Source organism: Hyperoodon ampullatus (assembly GCF_949752795.1).
Source record: "Hyperoodon ampullatus genome assembly, chromosome: 1".
Taxonomy (NCBI): domain Eukaryota; kingdom Metazoa; phylum Chordata; class Mammalia; order Artiodactyla; family Ziphiidae; genus Hyperoodon; species Hyperoodon ampullatus.
The window spans coordinates 143,033,676-143,048,350 of NC_136914.1; the positions used below are offsets into that span (position 1 = coordinate 143,033,676).

Sequence of the window (14,675 nt, forward strand, 5' to 3'; positions counted from 1 at the left end):
GGGTGGGCAGAAGAGCTAGTGACTGTAAACCGCCTGCCCTTCCTCTTACATTGTGACCTTGAGCAAGTCACTGAAGTCAGTGACGCTTGGACACACCTGATTCTGAGATCAGCAATCAGGCTGCTTGCCTTCTCCATTCATACAAAACTCAACACATTTCTAGTTCTTAAAATGTCTGAGTAGGGTCTAGGGAACCGGCCCAGATTTTCTTCATTATTATGGTAAAATCTGGGGGCAACAAGCTTTGGGGGCGATAGAGTGCCTATGTTTGGCCATGATGTTCAGGCCTCACCCTTGCGCTGTCCAGCCAGGGCCAGACCCAGGCTGCCTTGGGAAATTCTGGAGCTGGATCTTCTGGGGCTGCTGGAGGGCAGTTCAGGTTCCACATTCTTTCACTCTCTGGCTTCTCTGGGAGCCACAGGGTTGTGCTCTTTGATGCTTGTCTAAAGGCTGCATACAGGACTTTTCAAAGGTAGAAAACGAGAGAGTGAGAGAGGGAATGGGAGGGAAGAATGGAGAAAGAAAGTCTAACAAGTGCAAACATTAAAATAAAATGAACTTTGTGCCATAAATTAGGGGGTTGGCGGAAGTGGCTGATTATGCAGCTGAGGTATTTGCAACGTAGAATTTGCTGGGTTGGCAGATTAATCCCATTTATGCTGGGGAAAGTATGCCATGACATTAAAGGATATATTTGTTTGCTAATCTGCTTCAGGCTCCTGAGGCCTTGTTATAAAAGAAGCAGGTGGAGGAGAAAGAAAGGGTCAGAAAGAGGGGTTTGGGAGGAGACAGTTTTCATCCCCATTTCTGTTGTGAGTTTATTAACCCAGTGCCTAATGAGGGCTTCGAAAACACTATACGACCCATTCTGTAAATATAGCCTGTGGTACTTATAACATGGACAAAGTAAAGGGTTTTTGTTTGTTTGTTTTGTTTTTGTTTTTGTTTTTTTACACAGTTAATGTGATCATTTTTGTAAACCCACAAGCAAGAAGATATTACTTCTGCTATTTCAAACATAGGTTTTAAAGCACTTGTTTGAGAAAGAAGCAAATGAAAAGTGTGTTTCGGCTTCTAACAAGCTTTAATCCTCATCACTAGATTTATTGGGAGCCACCATCAACAAGTATTTAAACTTGAAACAGTCTCCTTTCTTCCAATGTTTTAAACTCCTTCCCCCGTAAAGCAAACAAACATTTGCTTTTCTGTTGCCTTTTTCCTCATGGATGGACACAGTGCAGTAGCCAAACATCATCTTAATCTCTTTTTCAAAGACTATAACTTTCTTTCGGGTAAAGCAGTCACTTTGTTTTGTTCCACAGCACCTTGACAATGCTGAGAAAACATAATTCTTTACTTAGAATAGAATCTCAGATCCATTACCCGGTGGCCTAAGCATTTGTATTAAGAGACAGTTAAGCTTTTTTCAGTGAGGCATTTCCTTCCTTACCTTCCTCACAGAAAGTTCTGCTTTATTTTTAGTAATATCCTGGCTCCTGGTATTGTATTTGTGCACATAATCCCTCCACAATAATGCTTAGTGCTCTGGTGGCACCTTCCCTCCAAGGAACCCAAAGGCCTTTACAAACATTAATTGGTTCTCACAGCACCCCCATGAGACAGGTGAGTGTTCCATTGCAACTGGTATATTACTATCCACATTTTGTGATTTTGCCAAAATTCTTCTACCTTCTTCCCAGTGTGCTTTCTAATGGAATTCACCTGGAGTCCACCGGGGCTGGGCAGTTAAGACCATGGTAAAGAACGAAACTTGTTAAAAGGAAACACGAAAGAAAGATGTGAACTGTGGTGTACACAAAGCTTGGTGGTCACCACCTCCACTGACCCTCCAGGGAAGGGGAGAGGAGTGAAGGCATGTGGACCTTCTCTTCCCTGAGACCAGAGGAGAAGTCTGATCCTGGGTGGCAATGACACACAATTTCTGCCCAGAATGTTGAACAAATTCCTGTGGTTCTGAGCTGTGATTCCTGTGATTCCAGGGCCGATGGGCCCTGTGATGATGAACTCTAACCTGCCCAAAGGGGTGAAAAGTACAAATTACCCCAGAAGACACTGGAAAAATCCTTACTGTTCTTTGGGTTGCTGCATCCTGGCTCTGTGCTAAAACTTCACTGTAATGTTTTTTCAGGAACACCAACTTTTTGTGAGAAAACCTACCAAAACTCTCAAAATTTTCCCAAAGTGTGGGCCTTTGTGAACAAAATGTTTAAAAATGTGTGTTAATATTACTATATCTATTTGAATGATTCCACCAACTCCTAGTTTTTACTAGATATTTTATTACTAAAATGGGAGCGACATGGAGGAATAAAGGGGTGAATTGTTAAAGGTGGGAGACAAAAGACCAGATTTCTCTCTTGACAGAACCTCAGAAAGCTTAGTAGGAGCAGTTGAAATGGCAAATTGTTGTCATTTAGCTCTCAGCCAGTAGGCTCTTTTGCATTCATTCAATCACTCTCATCAAGTTTTCTGAAGAATTCCTACTGAGAAGTTATACAGAGCACAGAAGGCCACAAAAAAAATTTTTGTGTGTGGAAATATGCAAATTAAAAAAGATGTTATTTTTTAAAATGTGGCAGCGAAGCCAAAAAATTTTTCACTTACAGTGGCAACTGGGGAGAATACAGCAGTGAACAAAACAGAGAAAAACCCCTGCACACATGAAGCAGTGGGGACCAGAGAAACAAGAAACTAATCCAAAGTAAAATAAAGAAGTAGCTTATGACATCCACTTGCCGCTAAACAAACTTAACACATTTAATCCAAAATCTGTGATAAATGAGCGTATATCATACATTCAGCTCAATCCAGTGTTACACTAAATCCTCCTTGGTTTAATATCCTTAAACTCTATACCCACAAACATTCTCCTAGTGCTGGCATCTCTGAGGAAAGGAAGAGAGCCATGAGGCTGCTTTTGCAAATGTTGGACTCAACTGCTGTGGGAAGGAACTGCCACTGATGGGGTTAAAAAAACAACTGTGCTCAGGTGATGCTCAGGAAACAGGCAGGGAGGACACAGGGAGCCCACAGGAAACAACAGTAAGGAACAAGCTCCATCTTCTGCTCCAGGCTCGCAGTCTTCCACTAGCGCCTCCTACTGGCACGACTATTAGGGCATCAGCTGGCAATGAAGGAATGTGGTTTGTGGAGTACCAGCCTCAGCACCACAAAGCAAAGTTTAGAAGGTTGAGTTTGGAGATGGCAGAAAAGAACTTAACGGACACACTTATTGTATTAAAATTTCTTTTGGAAAAAGCCACATACGGTATGTAACATAGTGTAACCACCATTAACCTTTATCACTCCATTGAGATAGTTTCTTTGAAGGCCATTCATGAACTACTAGGAACTAAGTCCAATGATATTCACTGAAGTTGCTCCTCCTCACTGACCCTTTGTTTCTGCTTCTGGAAAATGTCTTCTTTTTCCACTTCTAAGGTATCCTTTTGAGCTCCCTATATTCTCTTCCTTTTCCTGTTCCCTTCATGGAGAGACTAGTCAAGGATCCATTTTACTGAACTCTAGGGCTTGTAAAGGTAATAGGCTCCTTTAAGACTGGAATATAATATTCCTGGAACCTTGATCATCTAAGAGCAGTTTTCAAACTTCCTGATGTTGTTTACTGTTGTTCTCAAGGTAGAAGAGAAGTTTACCTCTAGGGGAAAGATTTTGGTTTAAAAAAAATCTTCATGTAAATTTTAGATATTCAAAAATTAAAACAAAAATCTTTCTAGAATGAAAATGTGGGGGACCATTGAGTTGCACCATAGATGACAGTGGCTTCCATGGTGGGCAGAATGGCAGAAATTACTCTGTGTCCTGATTGGGACACACAGTGAAGGACACCGCAGTTAGAGTGTGATAGGCTGGTTCTTTTGACAGGGTAGTAGAAAGAGATCATTTGCCCATGGAGGAACACGGGTACAGACTCTAGGAGCCCTGATATCCAGTATGAAACTGAAATGTTTTCATCATTGTAATGGTTCTCTATTATCAGTTTTCTAAAACGTCACAGCCTAGCCTTAGCCTATGCACTGGGGGAGCTGAGGTAAGGCCGCTGTCTAAACTGGGGGGAAGAGAGAGGGAGAGCAGCATGGAGCTGGAGGAAGCTGTTAGGAGCTAGCGTCAGGGGCCCAGGGGTGAGGAGTAGCTCACGGCAGGGACAAGGTGGGCGGGGAGGGGGATGAGTGGAGAGCGAGGAACTGGTATTAAGCTACTGCCATTATGTACTTAACAAACATTGAAGTCTGTTCATGGGGGAGCCCCAGAAAATACTTGAAGAGGCAAAATCAGTAGAATGGACTTCCGGTTATTGGAGGATGAAGGCTTAAAGACATAAATTGGGTACAAAAGAAAATGTGAACTTACTTTGTTGTAACAGCCAGTGAAGTCTGAGGCCGTATTAGCTGCATCATAATCCCTCAGTGAATTATCTTGGGTTTTTTTTACTCTACTTCCATGTATGCCTTCATTGGCTAGCACTCAAGGAATTAAGATGAACGATTGCTCTAGCTTCTGATATTTATTTATTTATTATTAGTTTTTACACACTAAAAATATTTTTATTTCCAAGTTGTCCTGGATGAAGCACAGATGGAGATATCGATTTTACAACAAAATTAGAAAATCATTTCTGATATTTAATTATGTTACTGCCCATTGGCTTAGGATGACTATTTTTAGCACGTTAATGTTATCTTTACTTTTTTAAAAAATGAGAAATGGATGTTGAATTCCATAAAACTGAGTGCATTGTTTTCTACTTTGATCTATTAATATGCTAAATTATTATCTGATTTTGAGTAATCATTCTTTAAAGTACTTCTATTGATATGTAGCTAGTAAAGGGGGGTTGGCAGTATGCTAGTCATAGCAAGAATTCGGATTTCTTTTGTTTTATGCTCTGAAACAGTTTAAATAGCGTAACAATGATCAGGTTGAAGATCTAAATGAATTTTTGCCTATAAAACCATCTGTGCTTAAAATTTTTTGAGAGGTAGCTATATGGAAATGAACCATAAATTTTGATGTAAGTATTTTCATTATTATTTTCCAGATATTCCACTATTTTGATTTTGACTTCTTTGATCAAAGAATTATTTCAAAATGAATTTTGAACTTCTGAGTAGTTGGTTTTTTTATTATTGTTGTTTCTACATTTCTTATTTTCAGTTTTATTACATGGTGGTTATAAAGCACATTTTCAAGTTGGTCCAAATTGTACCTGACAGATAGCCTTTGAAATATTTAACATGCAGTTTATCTGTTCTCTAATTTCAGCATAGATGAGCTCTATTTTTCTTTCTTTTAATTTCCTTGGGTTCTGTTGTATGTGTTGTGTGTGATACTTTAAACATCTTTCCAGGTACGTTTATCACTAAGTCTTGAAAGAAGAGTCTACATATTTCCCAATGATTTTGTGAACCATTAAAAACCTTGTAAATTTTTCTGCTTCAATTTGCTAGTGATTCTGTTCCCCAAAAGAGACCCCCACCAAAGATACAGGCTACTGGGTTATATTTGACATAGACGTTAGGTAAAGTCTATCCATGCACACAACTGGTATAATGAAAATGGAAGGAAGGAAAGCAAATCAATTGGAGAACTAGAATTTCTACGTAAACCGTATTTGGAAACCCCTGTTAACCCCGTAAGTGCTTTGGTGCGTGCCCATCTTTAAAGGAAGGACTCAGAGAAACATGACAAAATGAACCTAGACTCTAACAACCTCACATTCAGGAATTTAAGTAACAACAGGCCAGGGAGATTATTTTATTCTATCTTTAGAGCAACCTTTCTATAGCCTTCCCCTGATTAAGATAAATTAAACATACACTCAGGTTTGGTTTTTCTATAAATTCAATAATTATTTTTCCAAAATGGAAAGCTTATACATTATTTTTAAAACCTGTTTTACATATTAGAAATAACACAGAACTGAATATTTTCCAAACTAAGTTAGGGTGGTCGGTATTAAGCTTATAAATAAATTTTCTTGGTCACAAAGAAGTAAAAGTTAGAAGCCATTCTTCTAAGTTTTGTTGTTAGAAGGAAACATTAATTTCACTATTCAAACTAAAATCCTTTGGCACGCGGCAAAAAGCTTGTCAATGTGAATATCCCCAAACCCTGGAAAGAATCTGAACCAATGACAAACTTTTGACCAAATAGATGCCAAAATACGAAAAAGACAGGAAGCTAGGCATTTTCTTTCCTTGCTGAACTTAAACTTTCCATGAATTATACTGTGTATTCAATCACAAACTATCCCAGATAATAGGATCATACACTATTTTTAAGTCCATAAACATGAGATTCTGGAATTAGAAGTCAGACCACCATGGATAAAGCAGGGTAAACTCTAATCAGCAACACCTGACCTGCTCCTTTTTGTGGCTCAGACCTTTACTGTTACTGTTGTAGAAAGGGCACAAACTTCAAATAAAGGACTATCATTGCCTTTTCAACGGTAATAATTAGCTACCTAAAGATATAAAATATAATTGGTTTGGAATAGACTAAAGATGTAGTGCTCTAAAATCTTTTCAAGTTCTTAAATTCCAACTCTTTGTATGATCACAGTGCCATGGAAACAGATGTCTGACTCCCAGATTTAATTTCTCCCACCTGCTGCAAGACATGTAGCACCTAAACACTAACTTTCACCAACAAATTTCTTCCAACCTCACAAGGAAAAATATTGTTTTTCTATTTCTTTAATTTTGTATCAGTTTGAGATGATGGATGTTCGCTAAGTGTGGTCATCATTTCATGATGGAAGTCAAATCATTATGCTGTACACCTTAAACTTATACAGGGCTCTATGTCAATTATATCTCAATAAAACTGGAAATAAAAAAAAGCTAGTAGAAAACAAAAAAATTCTTTCAGCTTGTTTTCTGGGTCATAAAAGCCTGATCTCTTATTTCCCTGCTTGCATTTTATTCCATCATACCCGGTACCCCTGATTTTCCAGACACATGGAATTGTGGGCGTTGTGGATTGCACTGGAAATCCATGGAATGGGGTGAATAGGATTGTGATGTTAGTTAGGATGCAGAACATGGCTATAGGTGCATTTTGCCCTTGCACCATGTCAGTTTAAAGTCATCTTTAAAAAATTGTCATAAAATACTTAGGCATACAAAAAGTATAGACTGTATTACAATCAACATCTGTATTCCCATCACTCAGCTTAAGATATGAAACATTTCAACTTCTCTCCCCTGAGGAAATTCCTTCCCAGTACTTGGTGCTTTATGTTTCCATTCATGTAGTCTTTTACTACATGTCCGCATAAACAACATATTATTTTGCATGTCTTAAACGTTAAATAAATATTGTTAAGTATCCTTCTGAAACATTCTTTTTGCTTTTGAGATTCCTCTGTTTTACATACAGCTTTTCTTTTCTTTTTTTAAACTGCCACGGGTACCGTATTGTATGAGTATTCCATAGAAATCCATTCTGTTACTGAAGGATATTTAGATTGTTTCCAGTTTCTTACTACTTACAAATAATGGTGCTATGATTTTCTCATTCATTACTTTATTGAATAGCTTGCTCTGAGATATACACTTGAAGAACTGTTGGGATTATAGGGTTTTCAACATTATTAGACATGCTAGTTGTTTTCCAAAGTGGCTGCACGTATTTATACTCTGCCAGCAGAGCATGACGCTCCACTGCTCCATATCCTTTGGGATTATGAACTCTGTAAGTAGGGTTTTAGCTGCTGGAATCCTCTGTGGCCAGGGTGAGGATATATTCCTCCAACTAGTGCAACTGCTAGTCACCCAAAGGATATTTCTAGCCTGGATTCTGTCTTCATGTTTATTTCTAGGTTTTGAGCTCTGTGTCAGAGTTTGTGTGAATTCAAACCCTGAAGCCATGGTCGGTGAGCCCATAGTCAATCCTCTTTTTTATTCCAAAGCACAGACCAAGTCAAGAGAAGTTCCTTGTGGTCTCCCTGGCCTGTGGGAGGATGTCTAGTCTGCCCTTACACTGAAGGTGTTGGTCTTTAAAGATCTGAACATTATGTATGAGGCTCAGTCACAACTTCAAACATTGTATGGGCTGAAGGGTCGGAGTGGCCATTAGCACCTAAACTCCTTGCTGATGAGGTTGCCATCCTCCTCCCCAACACCCAGCCCCAGCCTGAGAGCCTCAGTGTTGGTTCAAGCTTATTCTGGTTTTTCGTTTATTGGCAATGGGATTTAATTTTCCTGTTTAGGCCTTTGGGGATAAGTTTTTCTCTTATTTTCTTGTGCCCCAGCACTTAGAGGGAAGTTACGGTCTCCTGATGACTAAAGGGATAATGGGAAGCACAAAAGTAACTTTGAGGTTCTATTTATTTCAATGTGTAAGCCTTATTTTCTAAATCAAGAGAGTCCAACAGAACTTTCTGAGTGATGGAAATGTTCTACAATCTATTCTGTCCAATATGGTAGACACTTGTCACATGTGGCCTTTGAACATTTGAAATGTGGCTAACATGTCTGATGAACTATATTTTAAATATTATTTAATTTTAATTAAAATCTCAAATAGCCATGTGACTATTTTATTTGACAGCACATTTATATATATATATTTTTGGCCGCACATGGCTTGCGGGATCTTAGTTCTCTGACCAGGGATTGAACCCAGGCCCTCGGAAGTGAAAGCACAGAGTCCTAACCACTGGATGGCCAGGGAATTCCCAGTACATTTCTAAATAGTAGTAATATTCTCCGTCCCTTGGGTGGTTTTATGTACTAATAAACCAATGTAGTCTGGGTAAAAACCCCTTGCAAATCTACTTTAAAAAAATTTATTTATTTTTGTTTATGAATTTTGGCTGTTTTGGGTCTTCGCTGCTGCGTGCGGGCTTTCTCTAGTTGTGGCAAGCGGGGGCTACTGTTTGCTGTGGTGTGCGGGTTTCTCATTGCAGTGGCCTCTCTTGTTGTGGAGCACGGGCTCTAGGCGCACACGGGCTTCAGGAGATGCGGTGTGTGGGCTCAGTAGTTGTGGCTCGCGGGTTCTAGAGCGCAGGCTTCAGTGGTTGTGGCACACAGGCTTAGTTGCTCCACGGCATGTGGGATCTTCCCAGACCAGGGCTCGAACCCGTGTCCACTGTATTGGCAGGCGGATTCTTAACCACTGTGCCACCAGGGAAGCCTGCAAATCTATTTCTGATAGTCAAAGGATGAAACAGTTGAGATGTGACTTCAGAATGTCTACCACCACAAAACGGTACAGCCCTGTTATTTTGATAATCAGGTATTTCTCGCCTGACTTGTCTTTCTGGGAATTTTCAAAGATCTACAGTGACTGGGTTTAAGTGCACATTCTTTCCATTGCCAGCTTCTGAACTGGAAGTCAACTAATCAATTTCCAACAGCTTTTTCAAGGATACTTATGGATTATCAAAGTGTCAAGAAATCTCAAGGATAAATAATTTGGAGCATAAATACAGATATTTAGAATGCAACGTTAGACAATATGATTAAGAGTACAAGTTGGTTTTTCTTTGAACTGCAGAAGTTTATTGGTAACCTGGAAATGTGTACAAGTTAAAACATGAATACCTCATATGGTTAATTTATAGCATTTTTATGAAAACAAGAAAAAGAAAAAAAACCACAAGTACTTCTAGGTCTGGACTGGGCTTATATTTCCAATTTTTTAAACGTTCAAAGGGCATTACAGTATGTGAAATAACTCTCAATTCTTTTTTTAATTGCCATAAGTAGAGGTTAAGAAGGCTAAAGGGAAAATGCTAAGTCTGAATTATAATGAGAACAAATACGTATTTGGAAACAAGGTCACATAAGCCTAGCTGGTGCTTTAGCCATTTCATGGGCTGGTCTTCAAAATTAAAGGTTTGCAAATAACTTTCACCGTGCTTTCATCTACACGCATTTTCTATGTTCTTGTATAAAACTGATGCCCACAGTTTTGGTATTTGGAAATGCACTGAAATGGATTCTAGAGTAAGGAAAGCATTTCATGGGAGGAATGAACCAGGTCAAATAATGAAAAAGCTAAAAGTTTGCCTTTTAAAACTCAGCACACATTTCTGGATAAAACTGACTTAAACTCTTGTCCAGAGATTTTTCATGGATATTTTCATTGTTGCCATATGATTCAAAATGTCTGTAAGAACTGAAGCCCCTCAATCTAGTCAACATATTTCAGACATTTTGCTTATTAAGGGCTATTCTGACACTCTTTAAAAAAGAAACAAGTTTTCTCTAGAAAGTATTTTTAGTATAATGAATATGTATATTTTCTCAGAGCGCATGCAGCCCACTCTTCTGTTGATAATCTTCATAGAAACGTCTCAGTGATTCAGGAAGTCTGGGTGTCACGGTGCTCAAGGCTTGAGTAAAGTGTTTTTTCATAATGCAGTTGGCTTGAATGTCTTCTTCCAGAGCCAGAAGGGCTGCCTCTCTACATACGGCTATAATCTGAAACAATACAAACAAACAAAAACAACAACAAAAAAAAGGAGAGAGAAAACAATCAATACTATTTTTCAGAAATGTTAACATTTCAAATATTCATCCGTGGTAACTTCTACAACTAAACGCCTATCCCTAAAATTTATCTTTGGGAGTCATTCCACTTAAGTTTTCAAAAGGATAAAAAGTAATCACCTTCATTTCAAAACAACATATTAAGTACTGAGATCCAGGAGCGGCAAAAAGATATATGTTATGGCGTTTGTTCTTAAGGAGCTTACAATTGTAAAGGTGGAGCGGACGTGCAGGCACAGACCTCTAACACGGGATGACAGAGGATGAGTGTGTCTGTGGTGGTGGGGTGGACAGGGGAGAAGCCCAGTGATAAGGGGAGGGCTGGGGAAGGAGGCACTGATGGAGAGTGAGGACCTGCACATCAGCACACCTTGTCATAGCATAGAATTTCCACATTCCTTTCAACCTTTGATCTATTACCAACATGTAAAAGCATTTCTTTATGTGCATCTCCTTAATGAGTTCTTAAATCTTAGGAATATCAGATAGAGTTGTCTCCGTTTACTTTGGAGAGCTGCATTAGAACAGAGAAGTGAATTCTGTTTACTCAGCGAGGAAAGCTGGGAGAATTGAAAAGAAGCTGGGGAGGGGGTGGAGTGGATGCTAGAGGGAGGGAGGAGAGAGTGCGCGGTAGGAAAACGGAAGGGAGGAAGGTTCAAGTCTTGAATCCTGAAATGTGTTTTAAGCTCTCTGGACTTCAGACAGCGGAAGCGGGCTGATGCCAGTGTCATTCTAAAGACACATTACTGTGGTGAAAAGAGCTTGTGGGATGAAAAGAGATATTGTGATTTTCAGGGCAACAGGGAAAACAGTGATTGATATTGACTGCACCCTTATATCGGTAAATGAAAGGGCCAGCTGAAACACATTTGTCCAGCCATTCAGCATATTTTCTCTGTTTGTTCACTTACTGAAAAGAGTTCCTCTGCTTATGCTGGGCTAATGGCTGCCAAAGCAGTTTAGTAGCTCTTTAGGGGATTTAGCAGCATGTTTAGAGAGCTTTCAAAAAAACATGCATAGATTTAGATGGCTTTGTCAAATTACGACAATGTAACTGTTAGTTCTGGGCTTCATTAATGAGCACTGAAGTCGACTATAGTGGTTATGCATGTTAATGATTTTCCAAAAAGAATGGCTACCAACTTGTTGAAGGAAAAAACAAAACTTCTAGGGATTAGTGAAACAACTTCATCACATATTCTGGTGCAAAAAGGGCTATTTGAAAATCAGATGTGATATTTAATAAGCACAGTAAAAGCACATAAAACGCCCCCATGGTAAACTGGTTCTATTCTGTTCCAAAGGAACCTCAGGGACCTCCAGAAGGAGGTGAAGGGACCAAGTACGGAGAGCTCAATCCCCTCATCTCCTCCATCTGAGCAGCACTTCTTTCATCTGTGCAAGAATCTGAAGCGATGGTTGCAAGGCTGAAAAGTAGGAAGAAGAATCACTGGAAGAGCCAAAGAGGACTGACTTTCCTGCTCGCTGGTGCAGTTCTAGCTGCTTCTCTGAGACAGTACAGGAAAGGTTTTCACTGTGTGGCTCCCCCCTCAGGCTAAGTCGAGTAGAGAGGTTGCCACCACTGGGCCAATGCCATGTCTTGCACACTTCATACCTGACACTTCCCTCAGAGAATACTGGACCCAGCACATAATGGCTACAAACATTTACTGAACACCTACCATGTGTGCTAGACAATTACTAATGACTTCACTAATTAATTGCTGTGGGACTTGTGCCCCCAGGTTTTGTACATGCAGTGACCCCATCGTAGAGGTGTGTGTGGAGCCTGATGGAAGCATGGCAAATGGAGTGGTGGTGAGCGGCGGGGGAGGGAGTTTGGGTTGGGCTGAGGAAAGAAGGGGAGGCGCAAGGCTGCCTGGAACCTCTCAAAATTCCTGGAATTTGGTTCATGTGGCTGGGTGGCTAATATTGCTGGCACATTTGAGAAAGTGAACCACCAGTCTAGTAAGGCTTCCTCTCTCAATACACAGTAATCAAACTAGGAGAAGAAGAAACGATTATACTCCTCTAATAACTGGAATCTCAAGTAGCCTAACATGGCAAGGTAGGGAACTGTAGGTAGTGGGAAGAGAGGTCATTGAGGCCTCAAAGGCCGTCCTTGGGGTTGGCTCCCCTGAGCAATTCCTCTTTGCAGATCAACCTTCCTTCCTTCATATCTGCATCTATAGATTTTTCTCTAAGCTATAAACTGCTCTTTGTCCTTAGCTGCTACGGCAGTGGCAGAGGGGGGCACTGGTGATGGTCAGAGCAGGAACTGCCATTTGAAACCTGGATGTTAGTAACTTGGGGCCTTCAGTATATGTTAACATTTCACAATAATTTGCCAACTATATTTAATACTGGCCTGACCCTTAATTAACAATTTCTACAGAATTGTGAGGTATAGAAAACTTGGACGGAGTTTTGACTAAAGCGCTAAGAAATGCTTGGATTAGACAGAGATGACCTTTAGAATCTCTGGGAGACAATGACAAGGGAAACAGAGCAGCTGAATACTGGTACTCAAGCACCTCATATGAAGTTGTCTTCCTTTGTGTAGAAGGAGCCCAGCTGTTTGCAGTTCTCGCGTGGCTGAGGGCTGCCTGAATTCAACACTTGCTTCAATAAACCTTATCCTGTTTCTTTTTATTTACAAGGGATGCCCTGAAGAACCAGTCAATTAGGCAATCCATTCTGCCACTTTTATTTTCCTATCATATTTGCTTAGCAATATACAACAAGTAATTGAGAGGAAATAGAACTCTACTCATAATTGACCCGTCACTCATCAATCAACATCCACTGAACGGCTGGCTACTCTGTGCAACAACTAGGTGAGGCCAGCTGGAGGGTCCAGAGATGTCCAAGACATAGATAGCATTAAGAGGTACCACTGGCAAGGCAAAAGGAAAGTGCTTTGGTATGGAAAGAAGGAAGAAATTATTGGTTCATAAACTGGAGTGGGAAGGACAGAATTTAGATATGCACACAGGAAAGGAAGGGGCATTCTGAGCAGAAGAAATAAAGTGAGCAAGGTGGGGAGAAAGAGACCAGGAATTACAAGGATCTAGCCTCAGTATCCAAAATGGAGGGGGTAAAAAAAAAAAAAAGAGTAATTCTATCATGAACATGTCACTAAAAATAACAATGATAGTTTTCAGAAGTCACGTGGGCCATAATGACAGTAAAGGCTAGTCAATGACAGTCATCTCTAATGCTCTAAACCCAACTCACCAGCAGATGATGCACTAGCAGCGGAGAGAGCATAACTCCTAAAAGATCCTTTGTTTTTATTTTTTTCCCCATAAAAGGGCTTTTTAGTAGAAATTCCAAAAGGAAAAACATTAATCAGATTATTGGTTCTTTTCTCCTAACTCCAATAAGAAGACAGGCGCGGAAATGCAAGTATTCTTAGGAGATCCATTTCATGATGGCTGGTTTCTATTTGCCCTGGGTCATTTATTGTGGCATGAGTTCCAAGATACCATGCTTCCCAAGAAAAGTGCAGCTTTCCTGCTTGTTTTCATGGCCCATGCCAGCATTCCCCTTGACATATTAGTGTCTTTTCAGAGGAAGAAGTACTTCATGATCAAATAGGTTTTAGGTAACACTGTATATACTCTGTCTCCCACAAAGCACAGTAGAATGCTAAAGATTTCTGTGAAGCCTAGCAATGATGATCTGCTTAATTTTTTTAAGCTGATGTTTCCCACAGAACTTTCTACCTGTCCTCTGTTTTTGGCGGAACACCTATAAATGGTTACCTTTAGGGCTACTGCTGACCTTCAGCACGCACTCTGGGAGGTGCTCACCCACACCAAGCAGCTCAATCTAGGCACGATATGGCTCTTGCCTAGCTTATATCCTTTTTTCTTTTGCTCTCGCCTATTCCAGAATAGAGAGGAAAGGGAAAGGGCTGAGCAAGAGAGACTGGAGGAGGACCAGTCTGTTTAACGGAGTCAAAAGGCAGCAGCCACAGCACACACTTGTGCCCTGGACCTGCACGTAGTCCACGCGCATTTGTTGAATTGAATTGAACAGTTCCTTAACTACCCACAGATTTTCCAAAAGTGCATGTTATATACATATTTCTAACATTTGGCCAATATCCTGTAATATTTTTACTTA

General features: G+C 40.1%; 1 protein-coding gene across 2 annotated transcripts in view; it reads right to left on the reverse strand.

Annotated features, from left to right (window-relative positions):
* Positions 1–10,298: 10,298 nt before the first annotated feature.
* AFG2A (AFG2 AAA ATPase homolog A) overlaps positions 10,299–14,675 on the reverse strand; it is a gene marked incomplete at both ends in the record, with an annotated part of 340,106 nt that continues 335,729 nt past the window's right edge. The window contains one exon of one of the 2 annotated variants that reach the window (XM_079716599.1): positions 10,299–10,475. In XM_079716599.1, the coding sequence (XP_079572725.1) occupies positions 10,299–10,475 (177 nt within the window). Of the gene's footprint in view, positions 10,509–14,675 lie in introns of both variants that reach the window. The other variant, XM_079716598.1, reaches the window with a different exon arrangement.